This window comes from Lentinus tigrinus (assembly GCF_003813185.1).
Source record: "Lentinus tigrinus ALCF2SS1-7 unplaced genomic scaffold L226scaffold_10, whole genome shotgun sequence".
Classification (NCBI taxonomy): Eukaryota; Fungi; Basidiomycota; class Agaricomycetes; order Polyporales; family Polyporaceae; genus Lentinus; species Lentinus tigrinus.
In genome coordinates, this window is record NW_027137919.1 from 491,748 (window position 1) to 513,870 (window position 22,123).

Genomic DNA, 22,123 nt, shown 5'->3' on the forward strand with positions numbered 1-22,123 from the left:
CGTTCAGGCTTGCTACCTGGAAGGGCTGTTGTCCCGACCAACAAGGTTGATCCAGACTTGCACCATCGGGTTCCGGTATCATCGAGGCTGTACAATTGATCAACAAGTCCACCACGGTCTACAACTCAAGCCAAACTGTGATCGACTCGCTCTTCGTCAGGAAACTCAGCTCCGGCCTGCGGCCTTGAAGACGACACGGCCTAGTAGAGTCGGGAGGATTGTAGTGGTGGAGAGCGTGTGCCATCCAGGTGTGTGATCAGTGGCACCGATGTTATGAGAGACCGAATACTCATGTATCCCAACGCCGCCAACCCAGGCTCTTGATAGGACGGGATCTCGGATTCGCCTTCCAAACGTTTCAGAACGAATACCGCGCCATTCTTTAACAAACGCTGGTGTTGGGTGTGTGTGGCGGGCAACAGACGTCGGAGTCAGGGATCTGCGGACTGTCGTCGTGTGCATCTGCATTAGAGGTGCGTGTTGGAAAGCCTCGGAGAGCACGGTGAGATGCTCAGACGTGCTCAGGAGTAACCACCATTCGCCGACATGGCTCAGAGTGGCTACTCTACCTACTATCCACAAACGGCGTATGCCTATCCTACGCCGCAACCCCAGGCTCAGGCGTACGACCCGAGGTTGCAACAGCAGTATGCGACCCATTATCAGCAAGCTCCGTATTCTCAACCCGCGGCTCAGCAGCAATATCCCTATGCACATAATTCTTCGCCACTGCCCCAGCGGCCCCCTTCAAGAATCGATCCAATCCCCTACGCGCCTGGTCAACCGAATGGCCCTCTGAGCTCCCCCCTCTCTCAACAACCGCAGTATGGTCAATATTATCCGCCTCGATCTCCCCAACCATACATGCAGCCTCCCGCGGCGAACCCATATCCTTCTCCGGTCTCGCCTCAGACGCCTCAGACACCCCAATCTGGCACGCCACAGTCGTCCCGACGCCCTCTTCCTGATCCTCGTGGGTTACCGCTTCCTCCGAGTAATGGGCAGGGGTACGCTGCTCCTCAACAAACGCCATCTCCTGGTCCTTACGCTGGTACTCATCGGCCGACACAATCTGTTCCTAGTACCTTCTCGGTGGATACCCCGCCCAACCCACTCAGTCGAATACCATCGGGGCAGGGCGGGTCACCCACGTCCAGCGGGTTCTCGGTGACTTCCACTAGCTCACCGCGACCCCTACCATTGCCACGCTCTGCGGGATCCTTTGATTTGGCATCCTCTCAGAGCCAACCAGTTGTGCAACCTCAAAGCCCGCCGAAGCGCGCATTGCCGGAGCCCCATCCTTCTCCTACGCGTGAACAGCCCGTACGAAGTCCTGAGCCTCAACCCGCGCCGGGTCAGAAATTTGTGCCTATGTGGAGACGTGCTCTGCCTCAACCCGGTGGGTCGGCGATCGCTGCTTCAACGCCGTCACATATGCAGGCCCCCATAGAGCGCAGGAGCACAGTGTCTGGATCGGCCCGTCCTCTGCCGTCTCCAGGACAATGCAGCAATGCAGTCGTTGCTCAGAAGGACTCGCTGGCTCGGACGGGGACACTTCCACCCCACCTGCAGTTGCAGAACGTTCCTCCAACTCCGCAGTCCCCTGTCCAGCCACCAGACCCACCTCTTCGCGTTCCTCGGTCTGCAGTTGCTCCCAATGCAGCCACCAGTCCCTCTGTCTCGCGGTTCTCGGCACGCGAGCGCTCGCGCACACTTCCTCTGCCTACTGCGGCTCCGAGCTATCCATTGCCCCCTCAGCCGACGAACACACAGACACCAGCCTTTGGTGGCGAACCAGTCTCGGAGTCGCCGATTAGCTCGGATGACGAGGAGCTAACGAACGCCTTGTTGGAGCGCCATCCGCGATCTCCGAGTCCTCAGTTTGGCATCCGTGACCTGCCATCCAGAAGTAGCCAGTCTAGTCACGGTGGAGGAGGACAAGTGGAAACCACACCTCGTGCGCGCCGCGAGCTTCCATCTCCAGGCCCACCCTCATCAAGCCAAGGAGAAACAAGCCTCGCGATGCGCATGGCGGCTGTCTCGTTGCGGTCAACTTCGCCCTCGCCAACGTTCCGACCGACGCACGGCCACTCCCAGTCGTTGTCCAATACGAATGGATCCCGTCCTATGCCACAGCCCCCTTCCCCAAGCAAGCAACAGCAGGGCGGCTGGCCTGCAGCGTTACCTCCTCTACCCAAGGCTCCAGTAAGCCCAACTCCGGTCTCCGCTCCTCCCACGCAGTCGACGTTCGCTCAGATGCAGGCCCGAGCGTTACCCCAACCTACGCGTTCGAACACCTCTGCCGCTACGAGCACGCCTTTCTCCCGACCGAGGTCTCCCAGGAAGGGCGAGCTCGACCTTAGCTTGGATGATGCTCCCCCTCCCTCTCTGCGCCGGTCCCCTGCTCCGTCATCATCGTTTTCCCAGCCGCCATCTCGCCCTCCTGGAAGCTTCAATTCACAGCTGCCGCATGCCCCGGCCATGAGCTCGCGTTCGCAGACGGCGCCGTCGAGCAGTACTGCTGTCCGACGGACGCCTTCGGATGCCACGTCTGTGTTCTCGCTGTCGAATTTCCCCGCTCCTCCCAGAAACGAACCTGCGTCGCCCACGAAGCCTGCATTCAGGCCGCCGTCACCTACGAAGACAAACCAGAGGCCTCCCTCTCCTGCGAAGCCACAGTTCTCTGCGAGACCGCACTCCCCGGTGAAGTTTCAACCACCTGCACCATCAAGACAGCAGTCCCAGGGCACCCCGCGGATCCCCAAGATCTCGTTCCCGGCAAGCGCGGACGGGGACAGCGATGAGGACGACATGGATGGTGGGCCGCTCATCAATATCTCTGGGCCGAGTGGCGCGCCTCCGAGCCTGCCTCGCATATCTTTTGATGACGACGGCGGCGGGGTGCCCTCGATCAACATCGGAGGAGCAGACGATGGACCTTCCATCCCCCAAATCTCCTTACCCGGGGAGCCGTCCTCGTCGCCGCCAAAGAAGAACCAGGCCCAGACGCGTAAGATGCAAGAAGCACTCTCAAACCCCCGCCTGGAGGCGGCGAAGCGGAGTGGGCTTGTCTGTGGAGGATGTGGTGGCCCGATCATAGGCCGGATCGTGAGCGCGATGGATATGCGTTGGCATCCTGGATGCTTCAGGTGCTGCGTGTGCGACGAGTTGCTAGAGAATCTCAGTTCGTACGCACATGACGGTCGGCCCTACTGCCATCTCGACTACCACGAGGTACGTTCTACCCTGAGATCGTCAGCACGTTCCCACTTGCTGACCATGGTCGTGACTTACAGCAATTTGCTCCGCGATGCTACCACTGCCAGACGGCAATCGTCGACGAGCGGTTCATCACGCTCGACGACACCGAGCTCGGCAAGCGGACGTACCACGAGCAGCACTTCTTCTGCGCTGAGTGCGGCGACCCGTTCTTGCCCCCATCCTCGCCCGGGGCTCCGTCGCGCACGTTCGCGGGCGACGGTGCGTTCACCGCGAGCGCGGACGACGACGTCGGGTTTACTGTGTACAAGGGCCACCCGTACTGCGAGGCATGCCACGTGCGGCTGCGAATGCCGAAGTGCAAGAAGTGCAAGAAGAGCATACGGGATGGCATGCAGGCTGTCGAGGCGCTTGGCGGGAAGTGGTGTTGGGAGTGCTTCACATGTGCGGTGAGTATCTGTCTCTACCTTCGTGCTTCCTTGTGGACATCGCTCATTGTGAAATTGCGTGTGTGTCCGACAGAGCTGCGACAAGCCGTTTGAAAATCCGGCCTTCTTCCAGCGGGACGGCAAGCCCTTCTGCGAACGGTGCTTCAGTATCATGATCCGGAACGAAATCTAATGACGGCGTTGCCTTGCGCCTGTCTGGGACCTATATCGGGATTGGAATTGACTATTGCTTTTCTTTTCGCGCTTCGCCCGCACATGCTCTCTGGATTCTGTTGTGCGCTGTCCATCTTGTGCCCAGCTCTGCTTTCCCCGCTCACTGTGTTGTTTGTTCGGAAGACGTCACATTGCACAAGCATCAATGTTGTTCATTACAAGCACTGTGTGTACTATGAGACACCCTGTGATTATAGCCTTAATCTATTCGTCGAATATCTATGTATGTCTCCCTCGTTGCGTCGTATAGTCTGAGTCAGCTCTTGTATAATCCCGGAGGTGCGATGGTCAACTACGTGTCTTATTCACAAGCAGTCTCGAGCACTCTCGGATATGAACGTATTGGTTGCTTTCGACCGTGATCGTGGTCGAGTAATTGAAGTATCATATATGTACAGTGACATCGACTGGCAGGAGACGCCGTGGCGCGCACCTCCAGCTCTTCGTCCGCTACGCTCACCTTCACACTCTCCTCTCACGTCGAACCCGCGCGTTGCTCGCGTCGAACGACTCTGTCGGCGTGGCCGATGTTATGGCGCACGATTCTCAGCACTGTTCATTTGTGCTCGTGGCCGACTTCGATATCGACCGTGGCGCACAATTGACATACCAGTTCCCTCAACCTCTCGGGACGGATGAAGGGTATGCAACTTCTTGGTGTATGAGATCGGACGTATAACTTACCATCTGCTGCAATTCTGTTGCCAGGCTTCTTGCCAACCTTATGCTGCCAGATGGAGCGGAGAAACAGCCGGCGGACTGGACCGTGTTCTTCTTGAACCAAACCCCTTTCAATACCATCAAGCCCGTGCTCGCGTTGGATAATGAAGATGAGACAGAGACGGAGGATGAGGACGCGCGGATGCTCTATGTGATCAACCTAGTGCGAACGAAGTTGGACAAGACGGCGAGGAGGTGAGCACGCATGGTTCCCTCGCGACGTCCAAGCCTGAACGGTGGCAGAGGTGCTATCGTGAAGGCGATGGCCATCTGCACGCGATACCCCTTCGTGCAGATCTTCAAGCCTGTTTTGCTGCTGGCCCTGGACGACTACTTCATGAATCCGTCGCAAGACTGTCTCGCCCGCCTTTTCGACGCGGTGAATGCGATGGACTTCAGCAACATGCCCGCCCTCACCCGCTATGAGAAACTCATCATGCGAAGTACGGAGCGACAAGACGTCTTGATTGGTAGGCTCGATGACTATTCTACCCTCAACGAGCCCGGTACTGCGACGCAACCGACCGCACCCCTCCCTCCTGCGGTCCGTCCTGGTCACAAGTCCTCCAATTCAGGCGACTCCCGTGCGAGCTACGAAGATAGTCTGCACCGCGCGCGCAAAGACCCTGGACGGAACGGTCCGGAGAGCTACAAGTCCGCGAGCCAGATGCGCAGTCCAACGTCGCCCTCAGAGGCGTCGTTCTCGCTCGATGGGAGCGCCGTATGGGTGGGAGACGAGAGCGGGCTGGATCAGATGGGCTTCGTTGCGACGGCTGCGAGCGCAAGTAGTAGTAGCATCGCGAGCGGGGCTCCGACTCGCGGACGCAGGTCTACCGACGCATCCTCATCCTCATCTCATGGCGCTTATGGACGTCCAGGAGAAAACGCGCCCTCCTTGACTGGTGCTGCAACTGCCGCGCTGAAGGACTCCCACTTCTTCCACACGTCCATCAACTACAATGAACACTTGCTACCCGTGAAGGTTCCGCTTTCAACCTTTCCTGAGGAGGTCGGCGAGGTGCGTACCACATGCGCACTCTGAGGTTCATGCTCACCCCTTCACAGGGCTCCTTGACTATGCTCTGCACCACATTCTCTCCAACCATCACGACGATGTCGGGGCCACTGCATCCGCATCTGCACACGAATGGTTCTCTCACACCGCCTGTGATTGTATTGTTCAACGCGCTAGTTACAGGCAAGCGCATCATCTTCCTAGGCCATCACAAGCTGGCCGAGAATGTCTCCAACCATGTCCTCGCGGCTTGCGCTCTGGGCTCTGGATGTGGCGTCGTGCTGAGGGGCTTCATCAAGCGGGCCTTTCCCTATGCGACTCTTACTAACCGTGAAGAGTGGGAGAACGTGTGAGTGTCTCTGTATCCTCCTTTCTGGCTGTTGTCTGACGACACGCATAGCTCAGGATATATCGCAGGTGTCACTAATCCTATCTTTGAGGCTGCGGGATCCTGGGATCTCCTCTGCGACATTGGCACGAACCGCATGGTCGTACATAAGGATATCTACAGCAGCCATCCAGCGTCATGGGCACCAAGTTCGAATCAGCTCGTCATCCGCACTGGTACACTCAAGGCCGAGAGTTCCGTGGGGAGCGAAGATGAAGTCGTGCGGGTGCAGACGAAGGAAGGTGGTCTTGCGCAGAAGCCCGAGTTCGCCGGGCGACCTGACAGCGCGGATAACGTCTTCATCGACGACGTACGTACTTCCATCGCTCGTTCACTACTTCATCGTGTTGATCAAGGTGCGATGTTCAGATCCTCGCCGCGATCGCGTCGCATTATTCCGAAGCGCACGTCCGTGCGAAGTTCGCAGAGTATGCGATGAGGTTCGTCCGTGTAGCGTCACGATACGAAGAGGACCTCTTAGGATCAACGTCGATCGGATATCCATCTGCGACATACACAGAGAGGCCCGGAGAGAAGCCACGACTGGGCGCCGGCGCGTTCTTCACGGACGACGTGGCGTGTACCAAAGAGCTTGCAGTCAATGCAGGCCGTATCGAGGCGTGGCGGAGGACCGAGTGCTACAAGCTCTATCAAGCTGTGAGTCTATATGCATGGTATGACGAAGCGGTTGATTGAATGATAATGCGCAGGACTGGAAACATTCCCTTGCGACGAATCCTATGCAAGGCTTTGACTTGGCGCACCAGCTGTCGCGTTTGCGATACGCGAAGTACATCTCGGATGGAGAGGCGGAGCTGATATTCCGCACTCTTTCGGAGAATTTGCACACGTACGACCAGGTCACTGAGGTATGTCTAACGAACTGCTCTGTACCGAAGTGAGCATGACGAGACTTCCCCTCTGCAGCTACTGTCATGGCTCCCACCCCACCTGCACGGTCTGCAGCCCCTCAGCTTCGGCCTCTTCCACCAACAGGAGGCCGTTCGAGACCTCGCTGTGGACCTCTTTAATGAGCTCCGAGCTCACCCGGTGCGTCTACAGTCCACTTCGTGCACCTCTTGTTCCTGCAGCGGTGTGCTCACGTGACTCGCAGATCGGCGTGCAGTTCCTCCAGGCGCTGAACCATTTCCAGCGGTATGCCTACGTTAGGCAAGCCCATACGCGGGAGCTGCGGCTGAAGGATCCCAATACCCTCACGATACCCCAGTCTTCGTACATGTCGAGGACACCATCGAATCGTAGCGAGTCTAGCCTTGGGGGTGGCTAGTCTCCCTGTCCGTGTGCCTATGTGCGTTGTCTCTATACCTGTCCTGTTGGTTTGGCCGTGAGGGCACGGCGTGTACCATCCTCTTGTTGCTTGCGAATGCGTATGTCTAGATACCTGAAGGAATTATTTCTTCGCTGTCATTCTGGTCTTCTCGCGGCTCGTTCGTCACTGCATTGGCCGCCAGCCGCTCGAAATGCTAGCAGGTTCCGGCTCCTCGAAGGTCGTGCAAATACAGGTTTGTTCTGAGCACGTTTCAATATATATGCTGGTCTTGACCATTCCGATACAATTCGATGTGCACAGGACAGTCGGAAGAAATAGTGATGCCAGATTTCACACGTATGATGTTCTCACGGCAAGTCGAACTGGCCAGTGACTAGCGATCATGGACTCGGATAAAGCGTCGACACATCCTTGTCTCCCTCGTACTCGGTCTGAGCTCGACATGACCAACGCCATGTCACTGTCCAATTTTTTCCCAAACGCCACTATCTTTACAATCGGGATCGACGAATTCGTCCCCGTGCCCATGTCGCTGTCCACTCCAAAGGGTGACATCTTCGAACGCATCCCCACGTTGCTATCCGCACCTCTTCCAAACGCCTCTGTCTTTCCAATCGAGATCTACGAACGCATCCTGGAGTGCGTGATAGAGTGCAATGTGGAGGATGTGTTCATGTGGAAGCATACTCTCAAAGCATGTTCCCTCGTATGCCGCGCCTGGAGCTTGAAAAGCATTCTCCTTCGTGGCCGGGTCTTACGCTTCTCGAAAGGCGATGTGCGCAGCTTGTATGGCGTTCGACTCCTACTGAAATCCACGCCCCAGCTAGCTTTGGCGGTGGAAGAGGTTCGCATCCGACCTGAAAGCTGGGACGATCCCAAGATTTACTCTGCAACGATGGAATTGTTCCCCAGTGTGCTAGGAATCCATCTTCCGCGTCTGCACACCCTCATGTTTCGGATGTCTAGACGCCATCATTTGCTGTACCATAGGTTCTTTCACTCCACCAACATCCGGGTGCCCAGCATCACGTCACTGGAGCTCAACAACGTGTGGTTATGGGATACTTCAGATCTTGACTATCTCCTCCGACCATACCCAAACGTAGCGAGACTGGCCTTGCACCAAGTACTTTGGCTTGAACCCCGGTTCCGCGTTCCCGAGTGGCTACCTCAACCTCCGAGAGTGAAACGGGGATCGAAGTGGCTCCCTGAACCTCCGAAGGTGATCCCACCTGTCACGGAACTCTACGTATTGTACTCTGGATGTGATGTGAGTTGAATTGCATTTCTATATTCGCGATTAATTCATGTCTCATTATGGACCAGGACGAGTACTACGTTCACCCAAACAACAGAGTGGGGCTCAGAATGTTACTCCAAGCCTTCAGTACAAAGCTTCAAAAGCTCGTATTAAATATGGGAGTCGTTAGGATGCTCGGTACTGAAGGTATGCATACAACTTATCTTCTTACTGGACATATAGCTGGACAGTTACGATTATCAGGTATCGGGGAGTTGATATCCCTTGGAACATTGGAGACTTTACACCTGGAGCTTTGGGAAAGTTTGACGTTATCTAAGGCGCTAGATTACGACAAGATCATCGCCGCCATTCCCAGACTACTTCTACGACTGGACAGCCCATCTTTACGCACCATCTATCTTCAATTCGACATTGCGAAGGTCCATGAGTCTCCGGAGACTTTCCTGGATCATATCAAGTCCATCAGCTACGCGCTGGAGGATATGGTATTTGCATCGCATTTTCCTTGTCTGGAGACGATTACCTTGGACGTCGGGACGGCCGAAGAAAGCATTGAATTGTGGATAACGGACTTCCGGGAAGCCTTTCCTCGATTAGCATCAAAAGACGTTTTGCACGTAGTACAACCAGCCCATCGCATCGAATAGTGAGTAAGCCAGGTTTGCATGGCGGTCAGCACTTACTAATTTCATATAGCTATCATCGCTATGGCAATTACTATTAGACACGACCTTGTATGACATCTTCCTGTGCTGTATGATAGCGTTACTCAAGTTCAAAGATCAGCTTGCGCGCGTTTTTTTCCTGTAGACTTCTACAGCACATGTTGGTATGTCTCCGCATTCATATCGTCATATACTTGGTACTTACGACAAGATACTTCAGAAGAAGGTGCCAACGGGACACAAACTCAAACCTATGATTCCAACATGTGGTACTAGCGCGCCCACATCTGGGATACATTCCTCGCCATCCATGCACCCACTGGATCGCGTGCTCAGACGCAGCACTGTTTGCTTTAGAATGTATGCTGAACTCATTTACCTTCACCTCTCGACCGACTGCAGACGATGTCTACACCATACCGGCGCCGCACACACCAGTCAACCCAGCCCACAGTACTACAAAGCTCTACTCCGGTTCTCTCTCGTGTAGATATCATGAGCATCGAAAGGCTCTCCGTGGTACCTCCTCATCGGTCGGTCGTCGTGCACCTGAGCGAGGAGACTACGGCATCCATTCCGAGGGACCCGGATCGCATGGCACATCTAACCGAAGCTATATGCACCCAGGCCAGTGTCGTTTTCGTGTTGTCCTCTAGTGAACAGATCACTGCCTGGCCGTGGCGTATAGGTCAATCACTCGAGACACTACTCAATTCTCGTCATGCACGTATCAACACTCTATCCCTCACCTCAATAACGATGACAGAAATGCAAGAACTCGTTGAAGTACTGAGTGTGTTTGCTGTCTACCAACTCTCGTTGACGGCGCTGAGGTGGCGAGACTACGGAAGAGATGTGAACACCACAGATTTTCCATCTCTGAATGAGTTGGTAGACCTGCAAGTGCGTAGTGACCCCGCGGAGGTGAGAACTGGCAGACCGGCGTTCGTAGATGGGCAGACTCACGTCATTTTTGCCCTCGCCGCACCAGGACCCGCTGCGGGCCACAATCCCTCTCATCCGTCTCGTTCGCCTCGCAGCTAAAACCTTGGTCCACCTTACCCTCGACATACCCGCTGTTATGGGGCTCATCCATGATGTCGCCGACATCCCTATCGTCACCGAGGCTGAGCATGACTTGCTCAGCCGCCGCCACAGAGAAACTCCAACAGATGCAAAGAATGCGAATGTCATCGATCTTCGACAGGAAATTCGTGCCAATTCCTTGAAAGTAGTAAAGATCCTCCTGAGCGTGTCCGCCACTAGAGGAATCGCCGCCACCAAACAGGAACTGTCCGACCTCGGTCGCCTCTTCGACCGCGTGACCACCGAGGGTGCGCGTGTGATCTTGGAGGTGCACTATGGGGCAAGGTGGGCCGGACAAAGGGACGGGGACGGCAGGGATTCAGAGGAGACGCTGCGCCGGGAGTTAGAGCCCGACTTGGAGGTGTTGAGAGAACGCCTCCGAAGCGTGGTCAGCGGAAGTCCCCCGCGAGCCGTGGAGGTATGTGTTGTGTTCGTGAAGGAAGGACGATCCTGGAGACGAGCATGTCGATGGCGTACATGGAGGCGAGAACAGACGATATGCTTAGACCGATGTTGGCTCGCCACAGGACTCTTTTCGGACTCCCCGAGCCGGAGTGCGATATTGATCCGGACATGTATTACTGTATCCCGACATCAACGCTGTAACATAGATATTCGGAACGTAGAGGAAGTAGGGATCTGTTTCACTTATGCTGGTCATCATCAACAGCAGGGTGGGCGGCGCTCACCTTTCGCCCTCGAAGCGCGGGGAGCCCAGTTAAATTCGCTGAGAACCGAACGTATCTTGGAGGTGGTAGGGTGCATACGGTCGCCGGAAACGCGAACTGTCCACAGTACCATAACTGAAAATGACCGATGACTGAGCACAGGGCTCCGACCGCTCACTATGACCGTTGGGAAGTGGCGATGTATATGGACCTTGGGGGAGGGTATCTTGCGTAGACGACTTCACTTGACTGTCCACTTAACGGATGCATGTCGTCGGATGACCGTGCTCTGCAAAGTCAAAGATGTCAGGGCGCTGCCAGCAGCGAGCGGGCACATCAGACACATAGTTGTGAGAGCCGCCACGTAATCACAAGCTCTCGCGACCGTTATACCTCCGTAGCTGGATCTTCGCAAGGGGATGGATCACCTCATGCCTCGAGAGCCCGAACGGAATTTGTGGACGTGACCTTGTTGAAAAGATCGGGTGTTATACAAGGATCTAGAAACCAAGATCTAGCATCGTCGGCAGCACGTTGGACGGTCTTGCTTTGGCCTAACATTCGCGCAAATACCCATAGATATCCCACTCCCGACTGCGAAGAAAAGAGAGCACATCAGCAAGCGAACGCATGCCCCGAACGATGCGTAGAAGAGCTGTTGAGATGAGCACTCACCACTCCAACGCCCACACCCTCACGCTGATATCCAGCACGCCCCGCGCATGCGCCCCAGGGAAACACACCGCAGCCGCAGCGACCGCGCTTTCCAGCGTGACGCCGCCGGGGATGTCAGGGAAGCATATCGTCAGCTTCTTCAGCCGCCGGAAGCGCGCCAGGGACGTATCGAGGCCCCACAGCGGCATCGTCGTCGCCCCAGGCGCGTTGTCTTTGTCGCCGTACGGGATGTACAAAACGAGCTCCTCGAGGTCGGAGGGAAGGTGCGGGATCCAGGAGTCGCGGAAGGGCGCGACTAGAGCTTGTTTTCCGGGCAGGTCGTCGGGAGGGGAGAGCAGCGGGACGCCCGGGTGGTACCGGAAGATCTGGAGGGAGGGGAGCTTGGGGAGAACGAGGTAGTCGTCTTTTGCAGCTGGCGAGACAGCGCATCGGTAAACGGGACTAGAACCGAGGGAGAAGCAGAGAAAGGATCGGCAGACTCACTCGGAGACAAGTCTAAGTCAACGATCGCCTGGCCGACGTCGGTGAGGAAGGTCACCACGGGAAGCTTGACGGGGTGGATTGTGGGCGATGGGTAGCGGAACGTCTTGAGCATGTTCGGCCGGACGACCTGCTGCAGCGCCTTGAACGCGAGCAGGGGGTGTAGCGTGAACGGGTTGACGCACAGCGAGACGACGTCCAGGGTGGTGTTCCCCGCGGAGACCTCGGTGCACTCCTCGTCCTCGAAAAGCGGGTCAAAGTCGAGATGCTCAATGTGGAACGCGGATAGGAGGGCAAACGTGGTAGCGATGTTTGAGAACGACTTCTCGTACTCCATGTGCTCGACGTTGATCTTGTGGGTGGTGTCCAGCTCCACGGGAGACCGCACGATGTTGAGCTGTCGGAGACGGAGTTCATGTATGTGAGGCACGGCGCGGGCGAGCCGACAGATCAGACCGACGTCGATCAAGGGCATCAACCCATGGTTAGGTGGAATGCTGAAGAGCATCGCTTCGAGGCTGAGTATCCGAACGTATCCCGCGAGCGTCGGGTGAGTCTCCAAGAAGTGCGCGAGATCGTCGAACGACTCGTCTAGGCCCCGTGGAACGTGAAGCTCTGAGAAGAGGTGTTCACGACTGATTTCGAGCCAATCGCGACAAACGAGGGTGCAGGCGGGTATAGCATCCCGGTCGTGGCAGCCCAGCTGGTCGAGGATGTTGTGGAAGATCTCCGGAGGAAGGTCCCGGATTGTCAGCTTTTCCTTTGTGTCCGCCATAACAGATCCAGACGTGCCTGTTGGATGCTGTGAGCAGGCTGAGACTGGATGGTGGTTGGTTGTCATACGTTGTAGGTGCCGTGCTGTGTTGTGTATGTACGACCCGTCTTGTGGGTGCAAGCGTGCCAGGTCACCCCTAAGGCCGCGGATGGTGGCAGTTGGAAATGAACCGCACCGTGCTACGTTGATCCCTTCAGTATATGAGCTGCACAAATTTCAGGGACGCTGCATGGTACGTACGCGGGCGCTGAGATGGTTGTACGATGCTAAGGGTTTGCCGTCATGTTGCGTCTCCAGATGGCCGTGCGCTCGCCGGAGAACGCACAGGAATGCTGGCGATCACCACGTGGAGGAGGCGCTTTTCCCTCCCGCACAGCCTCAAGCACTGTGCTCACTTGGCTTTTCCAGTCATCCAGCGATGGTCGTGAATGAGATGTAGACGGGCTGTGAGTACTTACGTTCCTCATTCCAACCGCCGCAATCGGGGATTCTTGGGTCATACATCAGTGCCGTCTAGCAGCGTCGCTAAGTCACGGCGGATGCCGTCGAACTGATAACCAACGCCCATCTTATCCTAATCCCATCTGCAGTTCTCAATTTCATCTCAGGGTACCGGGCGCGAGATAGCGGTATGTATATCTCGGAGCTCCTCAGTGTCGACTGGTGGCCATGACATCTCATTTGGGCGCTCTACACTGACTCGCTAGCAATGTCAGTACATACAGCTTCCTTCAAGTTCCAGAGCTCACGATTGCGTCACCGAATCCCACAGAAGAGCGTAAGGGCGCACAACGTCCCGTCCGCGTTGTCCGTTTGGCATCGGAGAAAGCGATTAGCGAACGGTAATACCCGCTCGTACCGGCGAGCCATGGCGGTTATGCCGGTACTTAAGATTAGCGCAGGCGTATCAGCTGGACGACAAGGAGTCATCGACCAGTCACAGCCAGGCCCGCCTCGCGGGCGGAGACCACATCGAAGCCTTCTTCAGAACCAATCTCGTTCTCGCAGGGAAGACGACTCGCAAGCTTGGCCGCTCGTGTTCATACCGTCGAGGTCGGGCCTGCCAGACCAGACACCATTCGCACTGCCGTGCGATCTCCACACCGATAGGCGGTGATGATACTGCCAGGAGAACCTGTATCGGGACTAGCCTGGGTGTATAATAGTGGCGTTCGGTCTCGCGAAGCCATGCAGTGTGGGGTAGGCTGCAGGCACCGTTTTACAGTGCCATCTCCGGATTGCGAATCGTTCCAGTCAACCTTCAAACTTTGAAATCTCGGCCAGAGTATAAGTGGGCCGATTGGGCTGCGGCCGATAGCAACTTCGCCACTATACCTCTGCACACACCTGCGCGTGATACCCCACACTCCCACTCAAACTTAGACGTAGTGTCTCACCATGCCCGGGCTATCACGTATGTCCGGATTCGCGAAGAAAGCCCTCCTAATCGGGGTCAAGTACGAGTCTAGCCTTGGGGAACATGGCCAAACCCTGCCAGGGGCACACAAGGACCCATTCCGCCTCCGTGATCTACTGATTGGTACGCCTTCTTACTCAGATCTGCATACTTTGATGCTGATCGACCGACGCTTGCAGATCAGTATGGTTACAAGGCGGACGATATCGTCATTCTGATTGATGACGAGAGCGGACACTACGTTTGGCCTACCCATGACAACATTGTGAGCGTCTTCACTAGATGCCTGACGTTTACTCTATGTGCTAAGATTCAAGTCGTTCGTTCCAGATCTCAGCTATGAAAGAGCTTGTGGACGACGCCCGCCCAGGGGACCATTTCGTGTTTTCCTGTGAGTATATTCCTGTGGATTATCGGACCAGTCGGTGTCTGACTATGTTGACTATTTGAATTGAAGTCTCCGGACATGGAGCCCAAGTACTGAACGAAGACGGTACCGAGGAAGATGGTTATGACGAAAGTACGTACCATACACAGGTTGATAGACGATCTGTGCTGAATGCTTCCTCACTGCTCAGCGCTTGTCCCTGTCGACACCACTTACGATCCCGCAAGCGAAACCTACTCTACGTATATCAAAGATGACGTAAGTGTTTTTGCGATATGTCATCCTACATTTGCTCACATACTTCATATGCCTGACAGCTCGTGCGACAACTACTCGTCGATTCTGTCCCGCCTGGAGCTCGCTTAACAGTACGCGAAGGACATCTAGTGGAAACCAAACCCTGACGACAACTTTGTGCGGATGATCTTCGACTGCTGTCACTCTGGAACCGCCTCAGGTCAGTTTCATTCTTTGACTAACATTGCACGTCAATCTGACATGATCATAGATCTTCCAGCAGCGTTCGCAGACAACCTGACCTCGCCGTGCTCTCCGATTGCCACCAGCCGTGAGTCTTGCCTGGACACTACCTACTTAAGGCCGGGGTCACTTCAGTTGACTCAACTATCTGTCTGCACAGCGCGATTATACGGGTCGAGAGGCTTCGGTGAGCAGCTCTTTGACATGTTGTGATCCGAACTCGATAGGTGCTGATCTGGACACTATGCTAGCACTCATGCAATTCAATCCCGAGGACTGGAACGCGCCGCGGGCGTGGATCAACGGGCGAACGGGAAGTCGAATGCGAGGGAACAGCCTTCCCCTCCAGTCGCCCCTTCCCGACGTCGTGCGTTCCTCTCTCCTCTATCACAAACAACCGAAAATGACTGACATCGCTGTCATACCTCCTAGACTTCCTGGTCCGCATGCATGGACAGCCAGGTCACGTACGGCGGACGGAGAGGCGGGATGTTCATCCAGGTTTGCACCATTGAACATTATGATCAGGCTATTAGTGCATGCTCATAGTATCGTATCTCAGGCTTTCACAGATGCCCTTCGTGCGTCACGCTTCTACGAATCTCGCATTACGAGGCTCATACTTACTGGTCTTCGTGTAGGGAACGACCCTCACCAGACCCACGCTGAGCTCCTCCAGTCAATAAGGTATGTCAATGACAACCTATCCATGAACAATAGACAGAATATGTCGCTAACGTGGGTCTCTAAACCAGGCGAGAGCTCGCGAAGAGGATGGGCAAGCGAACGCTCGACCAGATGAAGAAGGGCATTGACCAGCCGCTCACGTCGCCCAGAGCGCAGGTACGTTGCGCGCCCCCCCTGGTGGTGAAACTCGGACGGGCGAGCTGACGTGTAATACCGATAGCTGACGAGCCTGAAGAACATCTCGCTATTCCACACCCGCTTTGATATGTAGCCCTCATCTTGAACTTTGCATATCCTTCCCAGGGTCCTGCAGAGTGGAACCCGAACGCGAGCTGCGCGCACGGGGGGCTCGGATGCGGGTGGCTCACCGCGAGCAGGTGCCAGGAGACGACGGCTGGACGTTATTATCTGTAGAGTCCGATGAGCTCGACGATGGAGGGATGGAGGAAGATTTGCGATTCCAAGCTTCGAGACGCTGGAGCGGCGCGGCCATAATTTGCGCGCCTTAGGAGGCTCGTCTCGCCCACCTCGATCTTTCGATAGCTCTACTCTGTAGTACAACACGCGCGTTGACCCTCAACCCATCTGAACACCTCATGTTTGCTTCATGTGCTGCTCGTGCTCGCTGCTCCCCACGACGCCTACATACGCCTACATGGTCACGTGATCGCTACCACTGCCAGCGGGAAGTCGAACCCGGTTATCGGATTGTTATAACCCTGCAGGAGCCCACATATAACATCCTCATCGATACCCAGCCATGCCGAACCTGCTCTCCTCCCTTCGCACATTCTTCCGCCGCGTTCTAGGACTTCCCATGACTCATAACGATCTGAGGACTCTCCTCGACGTCAAGGACGGCTCCGAGGACTTCCGGTTCGACCACTTCGAAGGTGCCTTCATCACCTTGTGCAAGAACTCCTACGAGCCAGGCTCTAGCCTCCCACCTGTCTCTAATTTTTGCATCTCTGAGATCGCACTGAAGAAGAAGAAAACAGGTTCTCAGCATGAGTTCGTTCACGCCCTCATTAGGGAGAGTGATCAACCCGACGCGCCGATAGTCGCCGTTCTCAAGTGCGAACGATGCGTGAGTGACGATGTCGGACCGTTCACCCATGCCCGTGCGATGTCGTCCAACACCTCCGTGTCGTCTACACCCTCCTCCCAATCATTGCGCACCTCCATTGTCGCTTATGACAAGGTGGTGGTTCTCCCTCTTTCAAAATGGAGTGAACCCTCCCTTTCCAACGGTGCCATCTACAAGTGCAAATTCACCGCCAATCCCCCCTCTCTCACTCAGCTAGCCGTTGCAGTATATGCTATCCATCAATCGTCACATCTCTACACGCTGCACGAGAAGCAGTGTTACTGGTTCGCAGCCACGCTCTTCCGCATCCTTCTCGGCCATCCTTTCGACAGTCTCGGTGATGGGCAGGCTGTGAGGGACATGATCCCTGGTGGACGTGTGCGGGCAGGGACGTTCTGGCGCTTCATCAGAGTCGTCGACGATGACAAGGTCGAGAAATTATATCCCGCCGTAGATGCTGAGTACCGCAATCGGCTCGCACTTCGCGAGCAGGAGCTTCAAGAGGCGCGGGGGATGCACAGAGCGCTTGCAGAGGCAAGGGTGAGAGAGGAAGAAGCGAAGGTAAGAGAGGAAGAGGCGAGGGTGAGAGAGGAAGAGGCGAGGGCGAGAGAGGAAGAGGCAAAGGCGAGAGAGGAACAGGCCAGGGCGGAAGCGGAAGAGGCGAAGGCACAGGTTGCAGCCATGAAGAAGATGATGGAGCAGATGTCCGCCGCAACATCCGCTGGCAGCCACGCTGGTATGTCACCCGTCCGTCCAGGTTGTCTCATGCATGGCTCACATCTCTGGGTGTGGTCGTCAGCCTAGGTTAGCTGTCGAGTGTTGGGCGCACCCAAGCGTGCCCATTCCTCATGCCCTGTTGTGCCGCGTTGGCACAAGGAGTGCGTATTGGTTGGTGGTTGGTGGAGCGCAAATGATCAATTGCGCACACCGCGCACACCGGGTGTCTCGTACGTTCAGGTCGCTTTCTGTCTTGCTATAATGTTTTGTCGTCCCCCTCATGCTTTCTGTCTCGCTCTCATCCATGTCACTCTGCTTCATTTGTAATCGTAGCTCTCACATTCGTCCCTCTCATACTTTCCGGTCTCTACTACTCCCATTGCTTTTCGCAAGCCTTGTAAGCCACGCACGTCGCTCTTGTACTATCGCTCGATCTCCCCACCACAATGATCACTCTCTCGTCCCAAAACGTGGTGTACGCACTAGGTTCGTCAGGTCTTCTCCAGTTCGAGTGGTGCCCCCCTCCAAGTGGTGGGCAGTCAACACGATCGGCCAGGTCCAACGAATTCCGCGCACGACCGACTCTGCGCTCTATGTCGGACCCAATACGTGCAGTCCCGCCCCTTCCTTTCAATACACACGACCTCTACGCACGCTTCGAAGTTTAGATCTTCAGACCTCGGTGAACGATCTCTGTCAACGGCGCCCATGATGTCACACAGATGTATTGTTCCGAATTAGCAGACACGGTGATTAGCGAAGATGTAGCGTACAGTAACAGGATACAGTAGTGTTACAGTAGTGACAAGACAAAACGGAGAGCCAGAATACGCATGTGTACAATACTCCCTTCCAGGAAAACCCAAGATAGTGGCCCGTTATGATACTTTGATATGTCGTGGTAGTGTAGAATCGAACCTAGATAAGTTACAGTATACGGGGTGCCGCGTCGGACCGTGACATGTTCTCCACCTTGGGATAAGTCAGAGTGTGAACTCGTCGTGCAGGATCAGCTTCGGACTGAGGCTACCGAGCTATACACATCACGGTGAGTGAGCCGCGGACCATCATGGTAAGAAAGCGCACAAGACGTACCTGTGGTCGAGGCGCGACGTACATCGGACCCTCCTGGGAGCGCGCCTGCATCTTCGCGTTCGCCTGTTTTGTGACAGCGTCCAGCTCCTTCCTGCATTTCCGGGACGATCAGTCCGAGGCTCTTGATCCTGTCCCGCATGAAAATGTAGACGCACCTTAGTGCCTGGAGGAGTTGCCGGTGGGTAGGGTTGGGATTCGGCTCTATAACGAAAGTTCAGCATCTCCAGCCAGCCCAGGCCTGCGTACTCGCACGATATACATACCCAGAGCTTTGGTGAACGCCTGTTTTCATAGAATAATAATGAGAAATCGATCCAACGTCGTACGCCCAGCAGACAGGCTCGCTCACCTTGATGAATATCCCGCCACTCCTCTGCCCGAAGGTGATCTGGTCATCCAGACACGCGGACCACGACGTCTGCTCATGAACGTCAGAACACAGGCCCGATAAACCTGATGAACATCGGTACTTACGACGTTCTTCTCCTTCTCGACCAGCACGGATGTTCGTCTACTCGGAGGGTAGACGTTGGTCGCGCGTGTGCTCGGCCACAAGTAAGGAGGGGGCGTCTCGTCGTGAAGTGTGACCGTCTGCATCTGGGCTGGAGTACGACGGCACGTCAATAATCAGTACTCTGAGACGATGCGGGATCATGGCGCGTACCGAATGCGCGGGATTGCAAACCAGCTACATAAATAGGTCTGTTCAGCATGTTCCACTGCAACAAGCTATAGGAGGCTACGTACGACTGACGAGGGGCGAAGTCGGAGTTGTCGGCGACAAGGCCTCGTTCACGCTCGGTAGGTCTGATAGGAAGACAAACACAGGTCAGTAGCTGGTATGATTCACTGCCGACTATACAGGACTCACCCGACGCGGTACCGGAATGACAACAGTCGAAGAGCATCTATCAATAGCACGGATCAAGGCTTAGCACCGCTGACATGCCCCTGGGCCAGAGGTCGAGACTTACCGCGCAGCGGACTCCTTCGGGAAGCTTCTTCACGAGTATCCGACGGATCTCCTGCACGAGAGAGGCAAGGACATCAAGGGAGAGACTTCACTTGAAACTGAGGACTTACGTCGTCCCGGATGAAGTTTGAGAACTTGTCTGGTGTGCTGGGGTCGTAGGTGCAGTCAATCGGCAGGAGGACTGGTCGAGACGACCATGGTCAGTCCAGAACTCGCGAATGATTTGCAAAGGACGTACTCTCGTCTTGTCCATCTTCTTCGTCTTCGTCTTCCCGAGCCTCAACTTGGCCGCCATGACCGGAGACTACAAGATATCTTTAGTACCACGGAAGCAAACAAGGTTCCTTCGTGACGAAACTTACACGAGAAGAAGATGTGATCGCCCGGCTTGGTATCTGCGACAAGCTCTTCCATAGTTTGAATCTGTCCATATGCCAGTGGTCAGCAGCAACCGCTGCAAGTCAGCATGTGCACTCACGATGTTCTTATAAGTTGGCCACTGTTCCCTTGGTCGTGCATCATCGTCGACAAGAATGACGATATTCTCGTTCTTGTATCCGTACTTGGCTGAAAGGTGGTCAGCAACCGATGGTTAACCTCAGCAGAGCACGAGACACACTAATCAGGAGTTTGCGTAGCCTCGCGACGTCTCGGTGCGCTCCCGGCTGCTCGCCGAAAGCGTTGTCCCTAAGGTTATCGTTCGTCGCATAGCTGATCCCGACAAGGACAGCCTTCTTCATGTTGACCTCGAGTGCGAGTGCAAAGACGTCGTGAAGTTCCCGCCGTAGGGGGAGGGAGGTTGGCAAGAGGCGGAGAGGAAGTCGGGTCAGTCGTCAGCAGTATAAGCAGTGAAGACGCGTCCGACGGCGATGACAAAGCCACAAGCGAGAGCAGAAAGACAGGAGTCTACCAAGTTCGTCCACGCCATGCACGATTTCAAAGATGACTTATATTGCTCTCCTGCCGTACCAATTTGGAGCAATCAAAACGCGGTGGCACTGCGCGGGCACCGGGACGCCCACCAACGCACACTAACTCGGGATCAAGTTCCCCTTCGGGCTGTGCGTTCTCGCGCCTTGGCACGGTCCCCCTGCTTGTTCGAAACCACATCACACTTTGTGTGGTTCGTCCCTGTGCACCTCGCACGCGCACGCTCTGAAAGCGGTATCGCCCTGGGGCTCGATGTCGGCCCCGCGCCCACCGAGCGCGCGGAAGTCACTGTCGACCAGTAGAAGCCTCCGCACAGGACAGCTTCCCTGCAAAGATGCAAACGAAGTCAACGCGTGTGGGTAGGGGAGGAGATAGATGTGGTGTTTAGAGCAAACTTTAGAGCCAGCTGACGCGCTATACTCCCGCGTACGCACCGGCGCGAACGGACGTTGCCGTGCGCAGGCCCTTCATACCGGCAGCGAGCGGAAACAAGCCTGGCTGCGGAAGGTCTGCGCTGCCTGTCTGGTATCCGTTCACATCTAACGATGACTTAAGCCCATGCGCAAGGGGGATGGGAGGATGTCGAGCGGAGCTCCGTTAGTTTCCGCTCAAGATGCCACTTGGCAATCGATTTCTGAAGGCACCGCGAAACCGCACACACCATGATGCAAGCACCCTTATGGTCTGTGGGCCGTGCATGAACAATTGCAAGAAGTGCATACCGCGTGGATGTGTGGGCAGATGTCCGATTCGTCTCCTTGAAACGATCTTAAACAAGCGCAATCGGCCATTGCCTTTTTGCTGGAGGCTATCGCAACACATCAGTCACGAACACAGGGTTATGTACACCCTATACGCGATGTCGTGCACGATCTGTTGAAGAAGAGCGAGTCCCCATGTGGTCTAAGTACGAGAAGATTGAACTAGCAGAGCCCCGGCGTACCTTCCTGACGTGCGCTCCGTTGTCATTTGGCAATGAGAGAGCAGTAGTCAGCCCGTTGCGAACGAAATTCAGTTGCGCCGAGTGCCAAAGATTTCGGCAACTGTCATACGGGCGCGTTATGTGGTTGTGGTTGGAACTGCGCGAAGATGAGAACGCCGGAAATACGCACCAATGAACGCGGGATACGCATGGGGAAGGTACGAGCTTGTCAGTATGCATCGATGAGGCTTGTCCTTTGCCCTTCGCGGGGGCAGCCAAAAGTGAACGGAGGTTAGAGCGCTGCGGAAGAGACAGGAATAAGCGAAACCTCCCCTTGAGGACAGCGATTCATCGGACGTACCATACTGTTTATTCTGCTTTTGGATACACACTTTCCCCGTCCTTCCGAGCTCACGTCCCTCCCGAGTGATGCTCATAGAGTCATAGAGGCGACTACTTACCAGGTGCAAATGGTGTGTGCAACCAGGGTCGAAAAACGTCTCATCCTTCCCAAACCAT

At 55.5% G+C, this 22,123-nt stretch overlaps 8 protein-coding genes across 8 annotated transcripts; 6 read left to right on the plus strand and 2 right to left on the minus strand.

Annotated features, from left to right (window-relative positions):
* Positions 1–546: 546 nt before the first annotated feature.
* Positions 547–3,840, plus strand: L226DRAFT_570544 (uncharacterized protein; the record flags this gene model as incomplete). Its single annotated transcript, XM_067684448.1, has 3 exons — positions 547–3,234; positions 3,297–3,668; positions 3,742–3,840. The coding sequence occupies 3 exons, from the start codon at positions 547–549 to the stop codon at positions 3,838–3,840; spliced, it is 3,159 nt and encodes a 1,052-aa protein (XP_067536096.1).
* Positions 3,841–4,309: 469 nt separating this feature from the next.
* Positions 4,310–7,440, plus strand: L226DRAFT_507389 (mesa protein). The gene is made up of 9 exons (XM_067678126.1): positions 4,310–4,523; positions 4,590–4,796; positions 4,845–5,619; positions 5,667–5,965; positions 6,017–6,314; positions 6,374–6,661; positions 6,715–6,873; positions 6,932–7,054; positions 7,119–7,440. The coding sequence occupies exons 1-9, from the start codon at positions 4,414–4,416 to the stop codon at positions 7,290–7,292; spliced, it is 2,433 nt and encodes an 810-aa protein (XP_067536097.1). The 5' UTR covers positions 4,310–4,413; the 3' UTR covers positions 7,293–7,440.
* Positions 7,441–7,451: 11 nt separating this feature from the next.
* On the plus strand, positions 7,452–9,484 carry L226DRAFT_47125 (uncharacterized protein). Its single transcript, XM_067676366.1, has 6 exons — positions 7,452–7,527; positions 7,596–8,565; positions 8,622–8,742; positions 8,800–9,205; positions 9,256–9,388; positions 9,445–9,484. Exons 2-5 carry the CDS (start codon positions 7,678–7,680, stop codon positions 9,281–9,283), a joined length of 1,443 nt encoding a protein of 480 aa, XP_067536098.1. The 5' UTR covers positions 7,452–7,527; positions 7,596–7,677; the 3' UTR covers positions 9,284–9,388; positions 9,445–9,484.
* Positions 9,485–11,532: 2,048 nt separating this feature from the next.
* On the minus strand, positions 11,533–12,908 carry L226DRAFT_462164 (uncharacterized protein; the record flags this gene model as incomplete). Its single annotated transcript, XM_067675704.1, has 3 exons — positions 11,533–11,572; positions 11,654–12,065; positions 12,137–12,908. The coding sequence occupies 3 exons, from the start codon at positions 12,906–12,908 to the stop codon at positions 11,533–11,535; spliced, it is 1,224 nt and encodes a 407-aa protein (XP_067536099.1).
* A 1,398-nt stretch (positions 12,909–14,306) lies between these two features.
* L226DRAFT_570547 (peptidase C14) lies at positions 14,307–16,151 on the plus strand (the record flags this gene model as incomplete). The annotated part of the gene is made up of 15 exons (XM_067684449.1): positions 14,307–14,448; positions 14,505–14,590; positions 14,656–14,716; positions 14,783–14,845; positions 14,904–14,971; positions 15,031–15,048; positions 15,101–15,170; positions 15,222–15,281; positions 15,354–15,380; positions 15,445–15,560; positions 15,626–15,694; positions 15,756–15,774; positions 15,835–15,880; positions 15,949–16,036; positions 16,101–16,151. 15 exons carry the CDS (start codon positions 14,307–14,309, stop codon positions 16,149–16,151), a joined length of 984 nt encoding a protein of 327 aa, XP_067536100.1.
* Positions 16,152–16,454: 303 nt separating this feature from the next.
* On the plus strand, positions 16,455–18,149 carry L226DRAFT_534441 (uncharacterized protein). Its single transcript, XM_067680670.1, has 2 exons — positions 16,455–17,703; positions 17,767–18,149. Exons 1-2 carry the CDS (start codon positions 16,641–16,643, stop codon positions 17,769–17,771), a joined length of 1,068 nt encoding a protein of 355 aa, XP_067536101.1. The 5' UTR covers positions 16,455–16,640; the 3' UTR covers positions 17,772–18,149.
* Positions 18,150–18,571: 422 nt separating this feature from the next.
* On the minus strand, positions 18,572–20,676 carry L226DRAFT_47251 (peptidase C14). The gene is made up of 15 exons (XM_067676470.1): positions 20,372–20,676; positions 20,231–20,319; positions 20,115–20,175; positions 19,991–20,056; positions 19,863–19,933; positions 19,754–19,804; positions 19,651–19,687; positions 19,527–19,586; positions 19,444–19,467; positions 19,254–19,381; positions 19,129–19,197; positions 19,043–19,061; positions 18,935–18,980; positions 18,780–18,870; positions 18,572–18,718 (listed from the first exon to the last, which is right to left on the minus strand). The coding sequence occupies exons 1-15, from the start codon at positions 20,490–20,492 to the stop codon at positions 18,668–18,670; spliced, it is 984 nt and encodes a 327-aa protein (XP_067536102.1). The 5' UTR covers positions 20,493–20,676; the 3' UTR covers positions 18,572–18,667.
* Positions 20,677–21,078: 402 nt separating this feature from the next.
* L226DRAFT_47163 (uncharacterized protein) lies at positions 21,079–21,597 on the plus strand. The gene has a single exon (XM_067676401.1). It carries the CDS (start codon positions 21,296–21,298, stop codon positions 21,560–21,562), a length of 267 nt encoding a protein of 88 aa, XP_067536103.1. The 5' UTR covers positions 21,079–21,295; the 3' UTR covers positions 21,563–21,597.
* Positions 21,598–22,123: the final 526 nt, after the last annotated feature.